The sequence below is a fragment of the Sebastes umbrosus genome, chromosome 11, assembly GCF_015220745.1.
Source record: "Sebastes umbrosus isolate fSebUmb1 chromosome 11, fSebUmb1.pri, whole genome shotgun sequence".
Taxonomy (NCBI): Eukaryota; Metazoa; Chordata; class Actinopteri; order Perciformes; family Sebastidae; genus Sebastes; species Sebastes umbrosus.
Genome location: NC_051279.1, coordinates 17,911,461 through 17,928,960, shown reverse-complemented (window position 1 = coordinate 17,928,960; position 17,500 = coordinate 17,911,461). Strand labels below are relative to the sequence as shown.

Genomic DNA, 17,500 nt, shown 5'->3' with positions numbered 1-17,500 from the left:
TATTATTATTATTATTATTATTATTATTATTATTATTATCACACATGCAGCAGCTGGGTCTGTGGATCCCAAAAACAATTTTCAATGTCAACTAAACACAAGGGTTGATACATATTTACCATGTCTATATATACTGTATATAGCACCTCCATTTCTATTTAATGCTTGATATTAAACTCTATATTTTTTGTGCTGCTGTTAGCTGCTGTGACTTAAATTGCCCTTTGCAGGATCAATAAAGTTCTCTTAAAATATCAGCCTGATAAAATGGAAATGTAAAGTATAAATACAGTGCTACAGCTTGTGTGAGTATCTGCCTCGAGTTGAGGTGTTCCACCTTGTAAGAGATGATGCGGTTGTCACACTCCTACTGTTACCTGCTAGGAAACTGTACCCAATGGGCAGATTGACATGGAAATGTAGAGTAGCTTTCCGTCAACACACATAATGCAAACACACCCAAAATCCACGACAAGAGATCAAAAAAATGTCTACTTCTGTGCTGTTACGTAGCATATGTGTGTGTGTAGCGGTGCATCCCATGTACCTGCTTGTGTGCATGGTCGTAGGAGTTGATGTGGTTGTCAAACTCCTGGTGTCTGAGGTACTGCTTGTGACACAGCTCACAGTAGAATAGAGCCTTCAGATCCTCCACTGAGCAGCCCAGAGCCCTCTCTGCACGCTCCTGGAGAAAGAGAGACATGGAGAGAACGAAACGAGTGAGCGCGTTGGAGGGATAGGGGGAGAGGAATGAGACAAGATAGAGGCATAAACAGACGGAGACATAAAGGGTTAAAGGGGCAGAGATAGAGAGCAAGAGGAGTGGGGTGGAGGGGGGTAGAAAGAATGGCAGATTGTTAGCCATTTAGAGCAAATCTGCATCCCAGAGACATCAGCAGTAATAGCCTCTACATGTGCTCTGCATAAAACTGTTAAACGGCTTCCCATTAAAGTATGCTGCCTTAGCTGCTGCTGCTGCTGGAGGTTGGACAAAGGCACTGAAGCCCTGCGCTCATGGCAACTTGAGCCTGGGGACACATTCAATACAGCCGCTAATAGAAACCTGCGCATGCACTATAATGGCAAAACAGTCTCACTGCAGAGAAAGTGGCAATTGTGGCCGAAAAAACCGAGCATCTAAAATGCACAACTTAGTCTTTTGTACACTGGCAAAACCGTGCATGTGAAGAAGAGAAAGTTCCAGACAAACACACACAAACACACACACACACACACATATAGAGGCACGTAAATAGTGCATAGACAGACAGATACACATGCACTGTGCAAATGGCACATGGACCTCAGGGGATGAATCGCTTGTCTGCATGCTCCCATCAGCCAGAGGGCTTCTTTTTTTTGGGTCCGAGGACATGCACAGTGCTGTGTACAATAGATGTGTGTGCTTCTGTATATGTGTGCGTGTTCAGAGGTGTGTGTGTGTGTGTGTGTGTGTGTGTGCATTCATGCCATGCTCTGCTTCAGAATGTAATTTCCCTGAGGCTGGGGGCTGCCAATAAACACTATTGAATTCTGTTCTACACTGACATGATGGGAATTTAATTTGAGGTTGTCACTTCTTTCTCTCACTCTCTATCCTCCTCTGCTTCTTTCCTTCCCTCCGTCCATCTCCTGGCTCTCTCCCCCTCTCTTTGCTAGCTCTCCTATAGCCTTTCTTTTCCCCTCCTCTAACTCACTCTTTTTCCTTCATTTCCTTTATCTCCCCTTTTATCCCTCATCTATTTGCCTTTTTTTTCTCTGTCTGGCTTGCTCCTTTTCTGTTTGGTGAGCCCTGGGTCATGCAGTGACAGAGTCTATTGGCCCCAATTTGCTTCAGTAATATGCCTGCACACAGGAACAGAGGTGAGAGGAAAAGAGAGGGAGGATAGGAATGCAGGCGAGAGGAGAAATGACCCCTGCCTGCCCTCGCGGATACACACACACACACACACACACACAGACCTAGCATTATTATTACCACAGAGTCTAACAATCCCTGATGTGTGCCATCACTTTTCACACATATAAAAGCTACATCCAGGTAATGTTTAACCACACACACGCACACACGCACACACACGCACACACACAGACACACACACGCAGACACACACAGACACACAGGGGAAAAGAAACTGTCCCTCCTCTGACTCTTTCCATCTGGCTTTCAGTCAGAATGGGTGAAGAGGAGAGGAGAGGAGGCTGACAGGATTCTCCTATACTGAAATCAACAGAAAGGTAACTAATATACATTGATCCTGTGTTGCTCTGTGTGTGAGTGTGTGTGTGTGTGTGTGTGTGTGTGCGCGCGCCATGGTATCGATCTGCCTCGCGGGCTTAAGTCACGACCAGGAAATGATCCAATCACCTAGAGCGGCCTTCCTTTGAGTGGTGCCAGCACGATGAGATTGAGATAATGAATGCTGCGTATTTGTCTTTACCTTTAGGCGTATGCAAGATTACATATTAGCTGTATATGTGCATGTCTTCATACTCATTATATGTGTGTGTACATGTGCATATTTTTGTGCGTGCTTGCCTTTGTACCCCCTAACCCTTTTCTTCGCACCTCCCTGTGTTCTGTCAGGGTAATTATTTTGAAGAGGGGAAAATTTATATGGAAAGAGAGGTGTATGTACATGAGAAAAGGTGTGAATGCATGAAAGCAGAAAATGTGTGTGTGCGAACTCAGGAGGCATTTGTTCATGACGGCAACATCCTGACATGCGATTTATGTGCTGAATACTAAACTCTAACATGAGAGCTTTCATTTGCCTTAAATGTATACCCCTCATATGATTTCTACCCTTATGCACCAACACAGAATGCATAGACACACTTACAGATTTGCATCCACACAAACACACACACACACACACACTTATGCATGCACAGTCACACACAGTCTGTCAACTTGATATACCAGTGCTAAATTAACCTAGACCTCAATTTACCCCACTAGCATAAATCTGTTTGCAGAGAAAGCACAACTGATATCTGCAGACCTGAACGGACAGTGATTGTTTGCACGATTATGTGTGTGAGTGTTTGTGCGAGGCTGTGAATGTGAATGAGTTTCCACGCTTTTTTTTTTTCCTTTTCTTTTCGCTTATCCTCAATTTGTAGGAGAAGTGGCATGCTATTCCTCTTCATAGCTGAAATTATGCCACAAATAAGAGTCGTTATGAACCGTAAACAGAGTTTCAGGCACACGCACACACACACACACACACACACACACACGTAATTCAATGTCTGGAGCTTCTGTGGAAATGAACAGGTCACGCTTAAAGTGTTTTACGCACGTGGTTTGTCAGTGTTTGGAAATGTGTGCACTGGAAAGTAATGATACACAATGTATTCATGAGAAACTCTTTAGAAAGACAAAGTCCCTTGAGGAACCTCTGGGAGTTCTGCAGAGCGGTACCTCTCTGATGCAATCGCCCTGTCACTGCCATCGTACCCGTTCAAGCTGCCCTCTTGGTTATTTGGATGTCTGCCTTTTATAGCATATAAAATTGAAAAATGACACCCTTATTAGTTGTTAGCATACTGGTCATAGACTTTCAAATAACTGAAAGCTGTTCCGAATTCTCCGTCTGGTGATCTTGGCCTTCAACACTTCTGATCTGCACAGAAAATCAGAGATACCTTCGATAATATTTATCACTGTCATAACTTAACTCTTACAAACATCTTAACAGTAAGCGGAACCTCAAGGACAAACAGAGAGAGAGAGAGATGGATGTATTGAGTCTAAGTTTGAATTTGGAATGATCTTATTCACTAGATTACTGGACTATTTAAAAAAAAGAAAAGAAAAATGTGCTGTTTACTTTTTCTCTTCAGCTATCTACTAAACAATTTGCTGTACGCAATAGTGTATGCATATAGTGATACATACTGTATGTGATATCCACTAAAAAGAAAGCAAATATGGTAAAGCTTACAGTACTTTAATGCTCAGAGTGATGAAGATGCATGTATACTGCATGAATAGTAACTTGAATATGTTCAGTGGGGTTTAATTTTTGCATTATTTGTTATGATTTAATCAATTACATTAAAATAAAGAATTGAAATACTGTACAGACACCTACTGTACTTGGGCTGAATTGTTTCACTCATCTCACAGGTTGTAATTAAATATTGAACAGCATTTTCATGGATGGCTGGAGAGAGAGTGTGAGGGAGGACTAACAGACTGATATGACAGAGAGCTTTTTGCCTCCTAAATTTGATGTATTTCCTGTTAAAATGGGATGTTTGGATGGGACATAATGCACAGAGAGATCAACTATAGGTTTAAACAAATGGGATGTCACTGTGGGAGAAAAAGACTAAAACAAAAAGAATAAAAACAACCTTATTTAAGGCTAATAGTACATGACAAGATAAAGCCTAAATACACATAAAGTATGAGATTTTGATATAAAAATCCATGTATATAATTAGATAAAGCTGTTTTTTTTGCACTCTGTTTTTATTTCCCCTTGTAGAGAAAGTAACAACTTTTAGCTTACTTTAAGGAAATCATTGTTGTTGTTGTTTTGCAAAAACTTTGCCTCTTAACAGCTCTGATAATCTACTCATGTTGCTATTGTCAAGTATGAAAGTATTGTTTTTATTACTGACAAAAACAAATGAGCAACAGTCAACTGACTCATAAGATGCACCTGTCTGTACTTCACATTGTCTTACGTATCACCTATATTTACTGTATTACTGTGTTTATATCTACTGTTTTATATAACCAACAAAGAAATAGAAAATAGATAGAACATGAAAAGGAGCATGAAGTGTATCCTCAACACAATGATTGCTTACAGAAAGCAGCATTTGGAGAATCCAAGCAAAGATCTCTCAAAACATATCAAGGCCATTTGCCTATTTTAGAAATTACAGTTTTTCTCGATTGTTTACACACATTTTCTGAAAGCATGCCTCATACTCTCAGAACTCTACACACAAATCAAAAAACACACACACAATGGGCAAAACCCCTCAATTCTCCTGCAAAATGAAACTTTACATTCAAAACAATGTTATTTCTTCTCAAAATGGTATTTTGTTTTCAAATGACACACACAAACCATCATATGAATAGACATTTATAAGAACCAGTTGAACACTGATGTGCTCAGTGTAAAACACTATGATGAATGGAAAACACTTCTTCTCCATTCATCATAATGACATAATGGCCTTTTTTTTGTTCAGTGTTACACTTACTACAGACAGTACATATATAAGTGTGTTGTAAAATATTTTAGAATATTGTTTTTATACTCAGAACACACAAATACACGGTAACAAATATATTTTATTTTCCCCACAAAAACAATGTACACAGTGTACATCCCAACCAACACAAAGTTGCACATACAGTGGTCTACATACAAAACAACAGAGGAATTTACTGTATACAGTTACAGTAAAAAAAAAAAGAAAAAAAAAACTATGCTTCATCCTCTCTTCTGTTTCGGTCTGGCCACAGCACCTCATCCACATCACAAGCAATGTTTGCCCTTTTATGCTAAAGCTCTGATTGCTAATTGTAACACTGTGCGACAGGTGTTTGCCCATGTGATGAGTCAGTGTGCATAGTAGGGCAATTGACTTTAGAATTTTGAATGACAGTGTGTTCCTTGTGAAAACGAGATTTTCTTCATGAAAATTGTGCCAAATGCAGAGAATTGTGTGTAGTCTTTTGAAAAAAGTGTGTTTTAGAACTGCAATTTGAGTGTAAAGCAGGAATTGTGCTTGTAGTTTAGCAGAATTGGTTCAGGGGGTTGGTGCATGAGTTACATGTTGTGGTCATTGTGTGTCAAGTACCAGTATTTGTGTGTAAACAATTGAGAAAAACTGTAAATCAATGTTGTGAGGAGGGGAGAGGAGAGGAGAGGAGAGGAGAGGAGAGGAGAGGAGAGGAGGGGAGGGGAGAGGAGAGGAGAGGAGAGGGGAGGAATAGGTGAGGAGAGGAGAGGAGATGAGGAGAGTAGATGAGGAGAGGAGAGGAGATGAAATGAAGAGGAGAGGAGGAAAAGAGAATAGGAGAGTAGAAGAGAAGAGAGGAGAGGAGCGGAGAGGAGAGGAAAGGAGAGGAGAGGAGAGGAGAGGAGAAGAGAGGAGAGGAGAGGAGATGAAATGAAGAGGAGAGAAGGAAAAGAGAAGAGGAAATGAGAAGAGAAGAGAAGAGAGGAGAGGAGGGGAGAGGAGAGGAGAGTAGAGGAGAGGAGAGGAGGAGAGGAGAAGAGAAGAGAGGAGAGGAGCGGAGTAGAGGACAGGAGTGGGGCAGAGGAGAGGAGAAGAGAAGAGAGTAGAGGAGAGGAGAGGAGAGGAGAGGAGAGGAGAGGAGAGGAGACAGGGACAGACTGTGAATAGGAGACGTTTATGAATTCAGAGAACTTGCTACTGTGCCTTGTGAGGACAATTCAATAAACAATTCATAACTGTTTATCAAGCCCAATTAAGTCTCTAATTATCTTCAGCTATAATTATCACCCTAACTTGGCCACTGTAATGAATAGAAACAATTCCATTTGTGGTAAAAAATAATTCAGCAAATCTGTTTGCCTCCCGCTCTGTCTCCCCTCTCTCCGTCTAGTTACTGCCTCTCTGTTTTCGTCTCTAAAGTGTTCCTGTGATTCTCTCCGTCAGACACACAAACCATTCACACATGCACAAGTGGAGAGAGTCTGGCAGAGTGAGAGTCTGGCGGTGGCGTGTTGATTTCTGGCCATTCCTCTGTAGCTAATGACAGCTGACCTGAGGGCTAAGTTGCTTGTTACTGTAATGACCTGTAGATCTCGGCAGCAGACACACTTGTGCACACGCGCACACACACGCGAACGCAGACTGTCAGACAGGATAGCTGAGTGTTAATGAGCTGAGATTTGCAGCCCTAATGCATCTCCCTTGACTGCCTTTAATATGCCTCTATGGCCAGCTCCCACCCATTTATTCACTTGATGTGTGTGCATGCATCTGCCTGTATTTTTGTCTATGTGAAACCAACTGATAGTGTGTGTGTGTATCTTTGTTTGCTCCAGATCATTAAAGCCAGTTAGAAGTATGGCCAAAACAAGCACATACAGTAGAGCATCCATAGCCAAAACCGCAGATGTGTTGACCATGGATACGGTCGGAGGTTTCTGATAGCCAAAAGGACAGATGTGTTAGTACCAGTGAGCAACGTCATCTCACACACTGCCAGCAACCAACTCTGTGAAGGAGAAAGTACACAGGCTAAAATAACTCACAATACAAGATTACCACCACATACACGGAAAAGTACAAAGTGTATTCCAATGATCCGGTGTCAGGTGTGTCGTGACTCATAAACTGTATGCTATCTTAAGAACAGGCCTGTACACCATGAATCACCAGCGTTTGTCTGTTCCTTTCCTTTGTGTCTTGCTCAAAATGTTCCGTCTCCCTCTGACCTTTTTAGGTTGAGCAGCATGCAAGACAAACAAACTGAATGAATAAATGATGAAGGGATTATATTTGCTAATTTGCCCTGTGCCCTTTGTTGTCTCGTCGAAATGAGGAGTGCTTCCCCCTGGACTTGATCCTTAAACTGAGAGTCTGCGTCCTTTGTAACGGATGTTTTGTTTGTATATGTAACAGTGTACTTTTTTAAAAAATGTGTTGGGTCTGTAATCAGCAAATGGCATTTGATCAAGAGTTAAAGCGCCAACTTCCAGCTTTATAGGGTTACGCCAATGATTTAGCACTTCCATAAAACTGGGGGACTTGCAAGAAACAGACTTAGTCATAATTGGTAAAGCAGAAGCTGAGATATCCTGACTTTTAGTCCCTGGATCCTACATTTCCCATCATGCAACTCAATAGCATCTTCTGTTAGATCCTCCCTGCTTGGTAAATTCCCACGTCTTTTAAACTCTACTGTCCTAGTTCGCAACACAGACTTTCTGTTATGAACTTTAAAGGTGCTAAATGCGTCTCGCAGCTAACGGTGCTGAAACCGCTGTATGAGAGCAGTGTAGAGTGGCGGTCGTGGGCTAGCCAGTGGGGCATGCTAACATGCACGAACATGCACTAAAGGCTTGCGCTATGTCAACAAAGCACGGAGAAGCTCGGGTTACAACACACACAGAGGGAGAGTGACTTAGTTCTCTGCTCGGGTAGACATTACTCCTCTATAACAGCAAATAGTTGTTTGCTGCTATATTATTGCTCTAGATATTATATCGAACACCTTTAAGTCTCAAGACCAATCAGGGATAACAATGATGACATCATCAGGGTCTCCTCATATTTTAAAATCTCTAGAGCCACAGAAGACATTATACAATTGTTACAAGCTGAGTAGTACTCATTGCGACGAATACATTTCTTGTTCAAAACTTCAGGTATTAAATCGTGGATTTAAGTTTAGGCCGTTTACATCAAAATGAGGTGAAACGTACAGGAATTGCAGCTCTTTTTAAATAAAACCCCCAATTTTAGGGGACCGAAATTAACTGTGCAATTACAATAAACATAAACTTTACTAAAGTCAGTATATTTAACAACTGGTTGCAAATCCCTTGCAGTCAGTGACTGCTTGAAGTCTTAGATCCATAGATATCAGCAGACACTTGGTAATACTCTGTCAGGCCTGTAGTGCAGCGATCTCTGGGACCTTTTGCTTTAGTCCTAACTTCAGCTATTAAACAGATGCTCAGTTGGATTGAAATCAAGTGATTTGGTTAGTTTAAAAAGTTCACTGTTTTGACTTTAAAACATCTGCATTGCCTTGTCTGTATGTTTAGCATCATTGTCCTGCTGCGTTGTTCTAAAATTGACTATTTATAAAATAGAAATCTTTTACATTGTTCACTCAATATGAACGTAAACACACTCAGAAACACTTAACGGTGAAAGTTAGCACTTTAACCTTGTAGTCAATCTAATACGCCAAAGCACATCCAGAAAAACAAGAAATATATTACTGCCTAAGTAGTTACAGGCTGCACACTAAGTGCTGCTTTCACGCTCTGTACTGTGTTACAGTTGTACTGTTAATCTTTAAACACAACTGCAGGCATCAATTCTGCTGATATATATAAACTTGTCTATAAAAAAGAATAACGCCCTGACTCCATTTATAACGTGCGAAATACCACATCCGATATAAAAGAAGGAGAAGAATAATGAGAGAAGGGTGTTGAAAAGCCTGAAAATAACTGTACTGCTTTTGTCTGGAGCAACAGCAGGAAGCTTGTGGCATGAACAAATCACACCGGTCTCCTGTTTGAGTCATAAATCTATGATTTGTCACACAAGGCCCGACCAAACGATCGGCCAGCGAGCGATCAAAATTTAATTCTCTGTCCATCACAATGCAAGGCCAAAGATCTGTCCACCCCTCCCTGCCTTCGTTCTCTCTATCTCCTCCTTATTCAACAGGGCTCCCTTGTTTGCGCAGAGTTATTCATGCGCTGTATCATTGATCAATCCTATTCGGTGCACATTTAAAAATCTACCCACCTCTCAATATCCTCCCCCTCCTCTCTCAATCTCTCTGTGTTTGTGTCATCCTGAATGCAATGTGAGCTCAGCCTTTGGCTCGTGCAGGACAAGTTAAACTGATTCACCGGGGCAGAGCATAGCTTTCAGACAAAAAAAAAAAGCAGAGGACATCTTAAGACATTTTCTCCACTTGAACAAACATGACCCGTAGTTTCTTTCCAGACGTTTTGTGGATACAATTTGTGTTGGGTGGGATCAAGGCAGAAGCACAAATGCATGAAAGCGTGCGTGCAAATTCCTAAAATACCCTGCCGTTCTACAAACTGTGGACTCCTCTGTGTCTTTTAATGTATTTTTATGATCCTACCACTCACTCACTGTGCTCTTCGGGGACTTACATTTGTGTCTCTAAAAGGCGAAGGTTTCCTTTCTCTTTCTCTCAGTGCACATTACGGAGAGCATCATAAACCAATTACAGGGAGACAAAGGATGGTAGGTATAAAGGATGGAGAGGTGAACTTTACTCTTAGTCTCATACATATATCTACAATATGCACCTCTTGGTTTCCTCTTCGATACTGTGCCCACAGCTCCTCTCAGAGGTGAAAGTGACACAAGAAGAGCCTTGGATGGCTGGATTTGAGAGATCTGATCATCTTTTATTCACTCCATTTATTTCAGGTATTTTTCTATTGTAATACATTCATACTTTCTCTCAGTTCTTCATTCATATCGGCTTTCCTCCTCCATGCATTGAAAGCTTTTGTTAGGTATGTGTCCTTCCATCTGTGTGCCTATCAGGCTTCTCTCCTCTCTTGCTAAATGTCACCTCCAGTATTAAATGCTTTCCTCTCCCAGCTGGCAGAAAAATGGAATTATATGGACCATACACTCTTGACATTTAAATTGCAGACACAATTGAAAGCCCTGCACGGATAAATGGCTATACAGTGTAGTTAAGTTAGTACACACACACACACACACACACACACGCACACGCACACACACACACACACATAATGTACAGGTCTGTCCGTCCAGACTTGGCGGCGGTGATTGACTGCCTCAAAGAGGATTGCGTCTCTATCAGTTAAAGTGATCAAGCTGGGACTGTAATCTGTCAGAGTGTGATGATGCAGATTAGAGTGAAAGACAAGTTAAGAAGATGAAGGTAATCAGTTTGGGAAGTGACAGATTTAAAGAACAGGATTAATGCGATCGCAGATTACACGCAGCACTCTTAACGCTTGGCTAAGTCTCGCCAACTCAGAAACTCGCAGATGAGGGGGAGCGAGGGCGGCTGAGGGAGAGCGATGGGCTGCTGCTGTCGGTGAATTGAGGAATGATTGCTGTCTTTCAGGCGTTTATGATTGCAGTTTCTTTTCAAGCTTTGAAGCACGGCTGAGCATGTGTGTGTGTGTGTTTGTGTGTGTGTGGATGTTCGCTCTGTATGGTTCATCGGTGCATTCGGGGTATAACATGAGTGTGGCCAATAAGAGTGAGTGATCTTTTCTCTGGCACATTAGAGTGCATGGCTGGCTAATGAATGATACTACAGACGACAAGGCTGGAGTGAAGTGTTCGGTACAACATGGTCACGCTGATACAGAGGGGATACACACACGCAAACTCACTGAACTGGCTCTGTGATGCACGTCAGTCCGACTTTGTTAAAGCTGGTTTTGCTGTGCTCAAAGATTGTGTAGCAGTTAAGACCCTGTGCCGGCCGGGGATTGAAATCCCGCCAGGACTCTCTCTGCTTTCAACATCCTGCCCTGCCTCCTTCCATCTCTCTGCTCTCCACATCTCCTTCTTTCTCAGTGTGTCCTCGCTATCGTTCCCAACTTCTATCCAGCCCTCTGTATAGCTGCATTAGTATGTATGGCCGTGTAGCTCGGGGTTTAGAGGTTTATGTCTCCTAATAGACAGAGATTTGTCCTGTCACACCAACACCCACATACAGCTTAAAGACAGAGAGGAAAACGACTCCCTCCGCTCTGTGTGTGTGGAGGGGAGAGAAAGAACATTTATGTTGCTGTCTTATCTCCAGAGAGAAAGGTTCCATTTTCTGTACAGACAAATTATAAAGCATTCATTTGAGGCTTTCTCTTTTTTTTTTTCTCCCACGCTTTCCATCTTCCTCTTTCCCCCCTTTCTCTCGCTGCCTCTCTCTACCCCTTTCTCTCCCTCTTTCACTCGCCGTGATTGGATTAAGACCAAAGAAGAAGAGTGAGGAGATGAAGAAGGGATGAGAGCTTATTAAGCATGTGAGAGGTGAGATGACATAAGGGCTGTACGGGAAGAGATTGAGGAAGAGGTGTATGTGTGACCATGTGTGCAAGTGTGTGCACATTTCTGTATTTATCTTCGCAGAAAGGTACGGTGAGATGAGGGAGGAAGTGAGGCGTTTAGCCGTGGAGCACTTTAATCAAGGGGCGAGCAATCCTGCATGACCCACTCTGTCATCCATTATTGATGCCTACCTCAGCTAGGGCTGATGAATCATTAAGCCACTCATCAGGCCTGGGAATTCTGCCTCCTCCTCGGCCGATGACACTCATTTACATAAATCACACGCTGCTATTTTTCACACGCTCACACATAAACACAAACACACACCCACGTGCAGCCACATGCACAAAGTTCATAGATTTTGGCTCGCTCTGTGGAGTGCATGGCTCACAAAGTTTTTCCAAAAACACACATCTCTGTCGTACCTGGCAAGTTGACTCAAGCTACGAATGCAGAATTTAGAACGAGGCTTATGCTGTTTACGACAAGCAATCCAGCAGCTGCAACACCTGCACACTCAGCGATGAAAGACAATATGTTCCACATCCTCCGGACCTCACATTGTACTTGTTTCTGACAAAGCGTCCGACATGTTTAGCATATGTAACCCAAACAATCACACACACACGGCACATACACGAACGCATATAGGTAACTTTAGATGTGGAGAGTGAAACGGGAGGAACGGCAGAGAGAGAAACAAAAAGAGGCAGAGGGAAGGAGATCTTACAGAGTTTGTGTTTACTTCTTGCCTCTGGGTTTTATGGCAGAGGAAAAGTGGAGAATCTTAGGGAAATTGATGAATACCCATGGCACGCATGCACTCACACAATCCACCCACATGTTTCCTCTCATCTTTGTGGGGTTTCCTCTCCTCTCCTCTCCTCTCCTCTCCTCTCCTCTCTTCTCCTCTTCTATTTCTCTCTTTCCCCTCTACTCTCTTTTCCCTCTATTTCTCCTCTACTCTCCTTTTCCTCTCATCTCCTCTCCTCTCCTCCCCTCTCCTCTCTTTTCCTCTCCTCTCCTCTCCTCTCCTCTCCTCTCCTCTCCTCCCCTTCCCTGCTGGTGTTTCCATGTCTTCCCATTCAGTGTTGTGACTAATCCCGTACCACAGGGTAAGAATATACCTCACAGCAAGGGTAAGAAGGCCCCATAGCAGACTCATGCAAAAACACGCAAACACATATCACGCCAAACATACATACACAAACAGACAGAGGAAGCAGGCACCCTGCCCGTATCAAGGAGGTAGCCAAGGCCTGGTGGCTTGTAGCTGGAGGCTGCTTGCAGACCACTGTGATCCTGCCATCCTGGCAACGCGCAGCCAGGACATTTCTGCACAGCGCTAAGCTGAGCGCCTGGCATCTCCAATCTGCTAAACACAGGAATGCTGCTGCTCATGATAATTGAGGTGGGTTGTTCCCTGCATCACGGCTGGTTGAAGCAAACGGCATGAATTATTAGTGTCTGCATCGCGGCTCGCGCTGCTGGTGGAGGTAAGACTGATATAATTTGATGCACTGTTACTGATGCATGACCGACCCCGTGCTATCAGAATGTCCTAGTAGGTCCTATCTGCTTTGATAAATAAACATGAGCGGAACTACCAGAATGAACACACACGAGAGCACACACAGCGTTATTATAATATTACATGCATTTCTGCCCCGCTTGTACTCTTTTTTTGTCTACCTTCCTGTATGTGTACATGTACAAGGGCATTCTATTGTATGATGCTCTATGTGTGCACATACAAGCAGTATATTCCCACAGAGATATTATAAGGTAATAGCTCAATAATACCCTTTTCATCTCTCTGAATCCTTGACCCTAACATTGACCTTTTCATCACTTATTTTTCCCCTATCTGTCAGAGTTCAGAGGGGAACGGTGAAAAGTTCAGGGTTAAGATGCTGTCGCTGAGACGGCAGAAACAAAAATGAAAGTCTCACCTCGAGATTCACCAAGGCCCTACTGACAAAAAACTACTTGCAGTCAAATTATATCATATCAAAGTTTGACTGTATGAGATTCTGAATGTTGGAAATGTACTTAAGTCAGATTTATTGTAACCTCAAGTGAAACACATTCACAGTTTTCTAGACAGCAGACCTCCAAATGAAATTTTCAACATACAAAATGTATTCACATGTTATATAATCATTATTCCAGTCTCCCCGTTCTCCCTCTAATTCAGGCTATGACTTGAAGCTGTCTGTGAGAGTGTATTGGTGTACTCAGCGGTGCACTATGCACCAGAACAGCCTATTCTGTGCAAGGCATAGAAGTGCAAAACATGGAAGCCTTGATCTTATGTCAACGATTTCAGGGAAGTGAAACTTGTTCATATGCATTAAAATTCCTTTGCCACTTTGATCTATAAATGCAACGTGCCTCCTCGACTCCTTTCAGTCGCAGTTATTTTTATAAATCAGCCTTATGCACATGAAAAGTGCGAAAAAATATGATCAAGCTGAGGATGAAATCCAAGATGCTTTTTTTTCAGAAGGAGGCCCCTTGGTCTCTGCGAGTAATTCCTGGGCTTCTGCTCAACCACGAGGTGCTGGTTCACAGCCTCTCTTTCCGTGAGTCATCTCTCCTCCAGAGAAGAGATAATTAATTTGTCTGAGCTGCTCTTAACCCCGGCCCGGTGTGTCAGTGGTGGAGGCACACGCAGCCATTCGAGCACACAGGTGCAAATATGTGTAACGTGCACACCCACATGTGCAGGCATATACGCATGCTGAGCTAATGGATTTATAATTGTATCCCCACATCTGCTTCTACAGCACATGATGAAAGCATGAATCCATGTAGAGCAGCAGAATAGGAAGCAGAGTCAGAGGGTGAAATGGAGGTTATTGAAGAACAGAAATAGTGACCGGCAAATAAAACACTCTCCCTCTCTCTTCTTTCATTCCTTCAAGGATTTTTCTGCAATATCGCTACTGCAATATTACTCCCATCGCCTACACACAAAAAGTCCCATCTAGGCATACTGTACACACATATGCACACACACACACAGAGAAAGATTTAAAGGCCTAAACAGTTGAACCGTTGACCTGCTAAAAAATGAATGGGTCTGAGAGATGAGACGAAAAGCAATAGGAGAGGGAGATAAAAGGAGCGTCAGGGAGAGGGGGATTGGAGCAAAGGTATCGCCTGGAGAAATGGATGAGGAAGAGACAGACAGGCAGAAATGATAGTTTAAAAAAAAGGCAGAGACAAAGGATGCAGAGTCAAGAAGAATAAAAGAGGATACGACCAAACCTTGAATGAGACATGACATCCTAATGACTATGTAACAAAAACGCTTTCATCTCTCCATCCCTCACCTGTCGTCTCACTATCCAAGTTTTTGTTTTTTTTTGCAAGAGGGGCAATGATACTCTTTGATAACTATGATTTGAGGTTTTTGTGCGAATGGTTTTTGTTTTGAGGGAGTCTTTCAGTTTCTACCTGTGCTGGGTGTATCCAGATGGTTCATCAACATCCTGTAATTATCAAACACTCACTAATTGTATGTGAGCGCGTGTGTGTTTATGTGCTGGTGTGTCTCCAGGTAATTATCTGATGCTGCGATCACTAATGACCACACAGACAAACATCTGTCCCAGGGTAATATACAAAATGAGAGGTTGGACCATCTGTTGTGTCCGCGTGTGTGAAGCGTGCACGCATGTACGCAACTTGAGTGTGTCACTCTTGACATGCTGTACTGTAATGTGCACTTTACAGATGTTTGCAAACCTTGTGATGGGGATGTTAAATCAACAGAAGCAGACAAATTATTTCCAAACAGCCCACACAAAAATGTGCTCTCACATGCCCACGCAGAGCTCACACAGGTCCGCTCAGCCCCACAGACCTCTAAAGCATCAGACCTAAACATAAATAAATGAATTCTTCTAGTTCACAATCTAGCATCTTAAGTCTGCCTGACCTTTGAGTCCAAATGGAAGGTTACACATGTGAGCAAACACAAGCCCTCTGGGTGAAAACATCATCCTTTATGTGATTGATAAAATAGTTTTTGGATAAGTTTAACAAAAATGGTCATTCAATTCATGAAAGTCAGGGTCATGTGTTTGTGTGCATGCTTATGTTTCCAGCAAGCAGCGGGGTCAAAGATGCACGAGTAAAGAGTGACTCAGTCGTCAGTAAACTGAATAAAAGTTCATCTCCATCTCAGAGGTGAACGAGCACTACAAAAGCCAGCGAGCATACTCGAGCGGAATCACAAAGACACCTATGCATAGGCAGAGATGAATGTGCTTGTACATCTCGCACCTTTCTCCATCATTCCTGAGGGCGTGCTGCGCTGTTGTACGAGAGACTGGCAGGTTGCGCCACCTCAAACAGCGGGTTCATTTACAAGTTACACAATGCAGCACAAACAAACAAACAGGGAGGGAACTTGCTAGGTAGTACAAAAAGAAACAGAAAGCTGACAATGAGTTTGGAAAAGTCAGAAAATCCTGAGGCAACAGAGTCGAGACACCCTCCGGGGAACCATCCTGGTTATCAAGTAGAGGTTATTATGCTATGAAGCACTAATGAATTCATTAGCTAAATGAAATGTCAATAAAGGCTTGAGAGAGTGTTAAAATCGATGCCAACTGTCTGACTCTCCCCCTCTACCCTCCTCTTTCTCATCATCCTATCTCACCCATCTGTCCCAATTATCCACCTTTCTCCCCAACACACACTCTCTCTCTCTCTCTCCGGAGTGTTGAGTGTAAACTGTGATGGAGGACATTAGCGGTGATCAGTGGGAGCACTTTGCAGTGGTCAGCAGGAATGGTCCAGTCGTCCAGGACTTTAGTATTCAGCAGCACTCACCTGCTCACTCTCAAACTGCTCCGCTAGGGCCTGATGGCTCAGTTGGTGTGTGTGTGCGTTAACATTACACTGTATGAATGTGAGTGACTGCCGCATTAGGGGCCACGACTCTGAAATAGCTCTTCTGACGATACAAGACTCAACAACTCTGCAGCAGCTGCTCTTAAGCCTCTATCACCAACACCTTTTTACCACTCACATTTAACTAATCGCTTTCTTTCTGACATTCGCCGAACTTTGAAAATGTCAAGATGCTATTACCAGCTTGATCGACCCCCGTATGGAGTTTGTTGATACTGAGCCTGTATCACTTATTTTTATTATTATGATCATCATTAGCAGCGAAGCAAAGATTCCTGGGTGTCGTGTTTACGCCCATGAGCAAACTGGCGCGCCAAATGGCGAGCCAGTTGGCTCATCTCACCTCTGTCCCCTCATGATGGCTTAATATCTGTAGCTAAGTACTTGACTCACTCCGAACACGGCCGTGTTTTTGTGCAGCTAAATACTTGTTTCAAGATAATTGTTCAGGGCATATGTTTTAAATGCCACCTCATTTACATAAACACTGTTCAGCTCCCCGCGGAATCAATGAAAACACGAGGGTGCAAACGCAGAGTCACATCCACGCACACACATACACATTCACACTCACTTTGACACTGTGCTGTATAGCCGACGATTCATCTGTTTTCTGCAACGGCAGTGAAACATACATCAAAGTGGTGCTCAGTGGATGAGCAGCTAAGTATGCAAACACGCAGGGCTATAATGTTCTATTGAGGGAGGCGTTTCTAAAATGGAAATGGGGAGACAGAGGGAAAGGGATTGGACAGCAAAGGAAAGGAAGAAAGGAAGGAAGGTGTGTATCAGTTTTGGATCT

At 42.9% G+C, this 17,500-nt stretch overlaps 1 protein-coding gene across 1 annotated transcript in view; it reads right to left on the bottom strand.

Moving 5' to 3' along the window:
* Positions 1-17,500, bottom strand: part of LOC119497649 (G patch domain-containing protein 8-like) — a 35,543-nt gene that overhangs the window by 12,148 nt on the left and 5,895 nt on the right. The window contains exon 3 of the mRNA XM_037785901.1: positions 548-685. Within this exon, the coding sequence (XP_037641829.1) occupies positions 548-685 (138 nt within the window). The remainder of the gene's footprint in view (positions 1-547; positions 686-17,500) is intronic.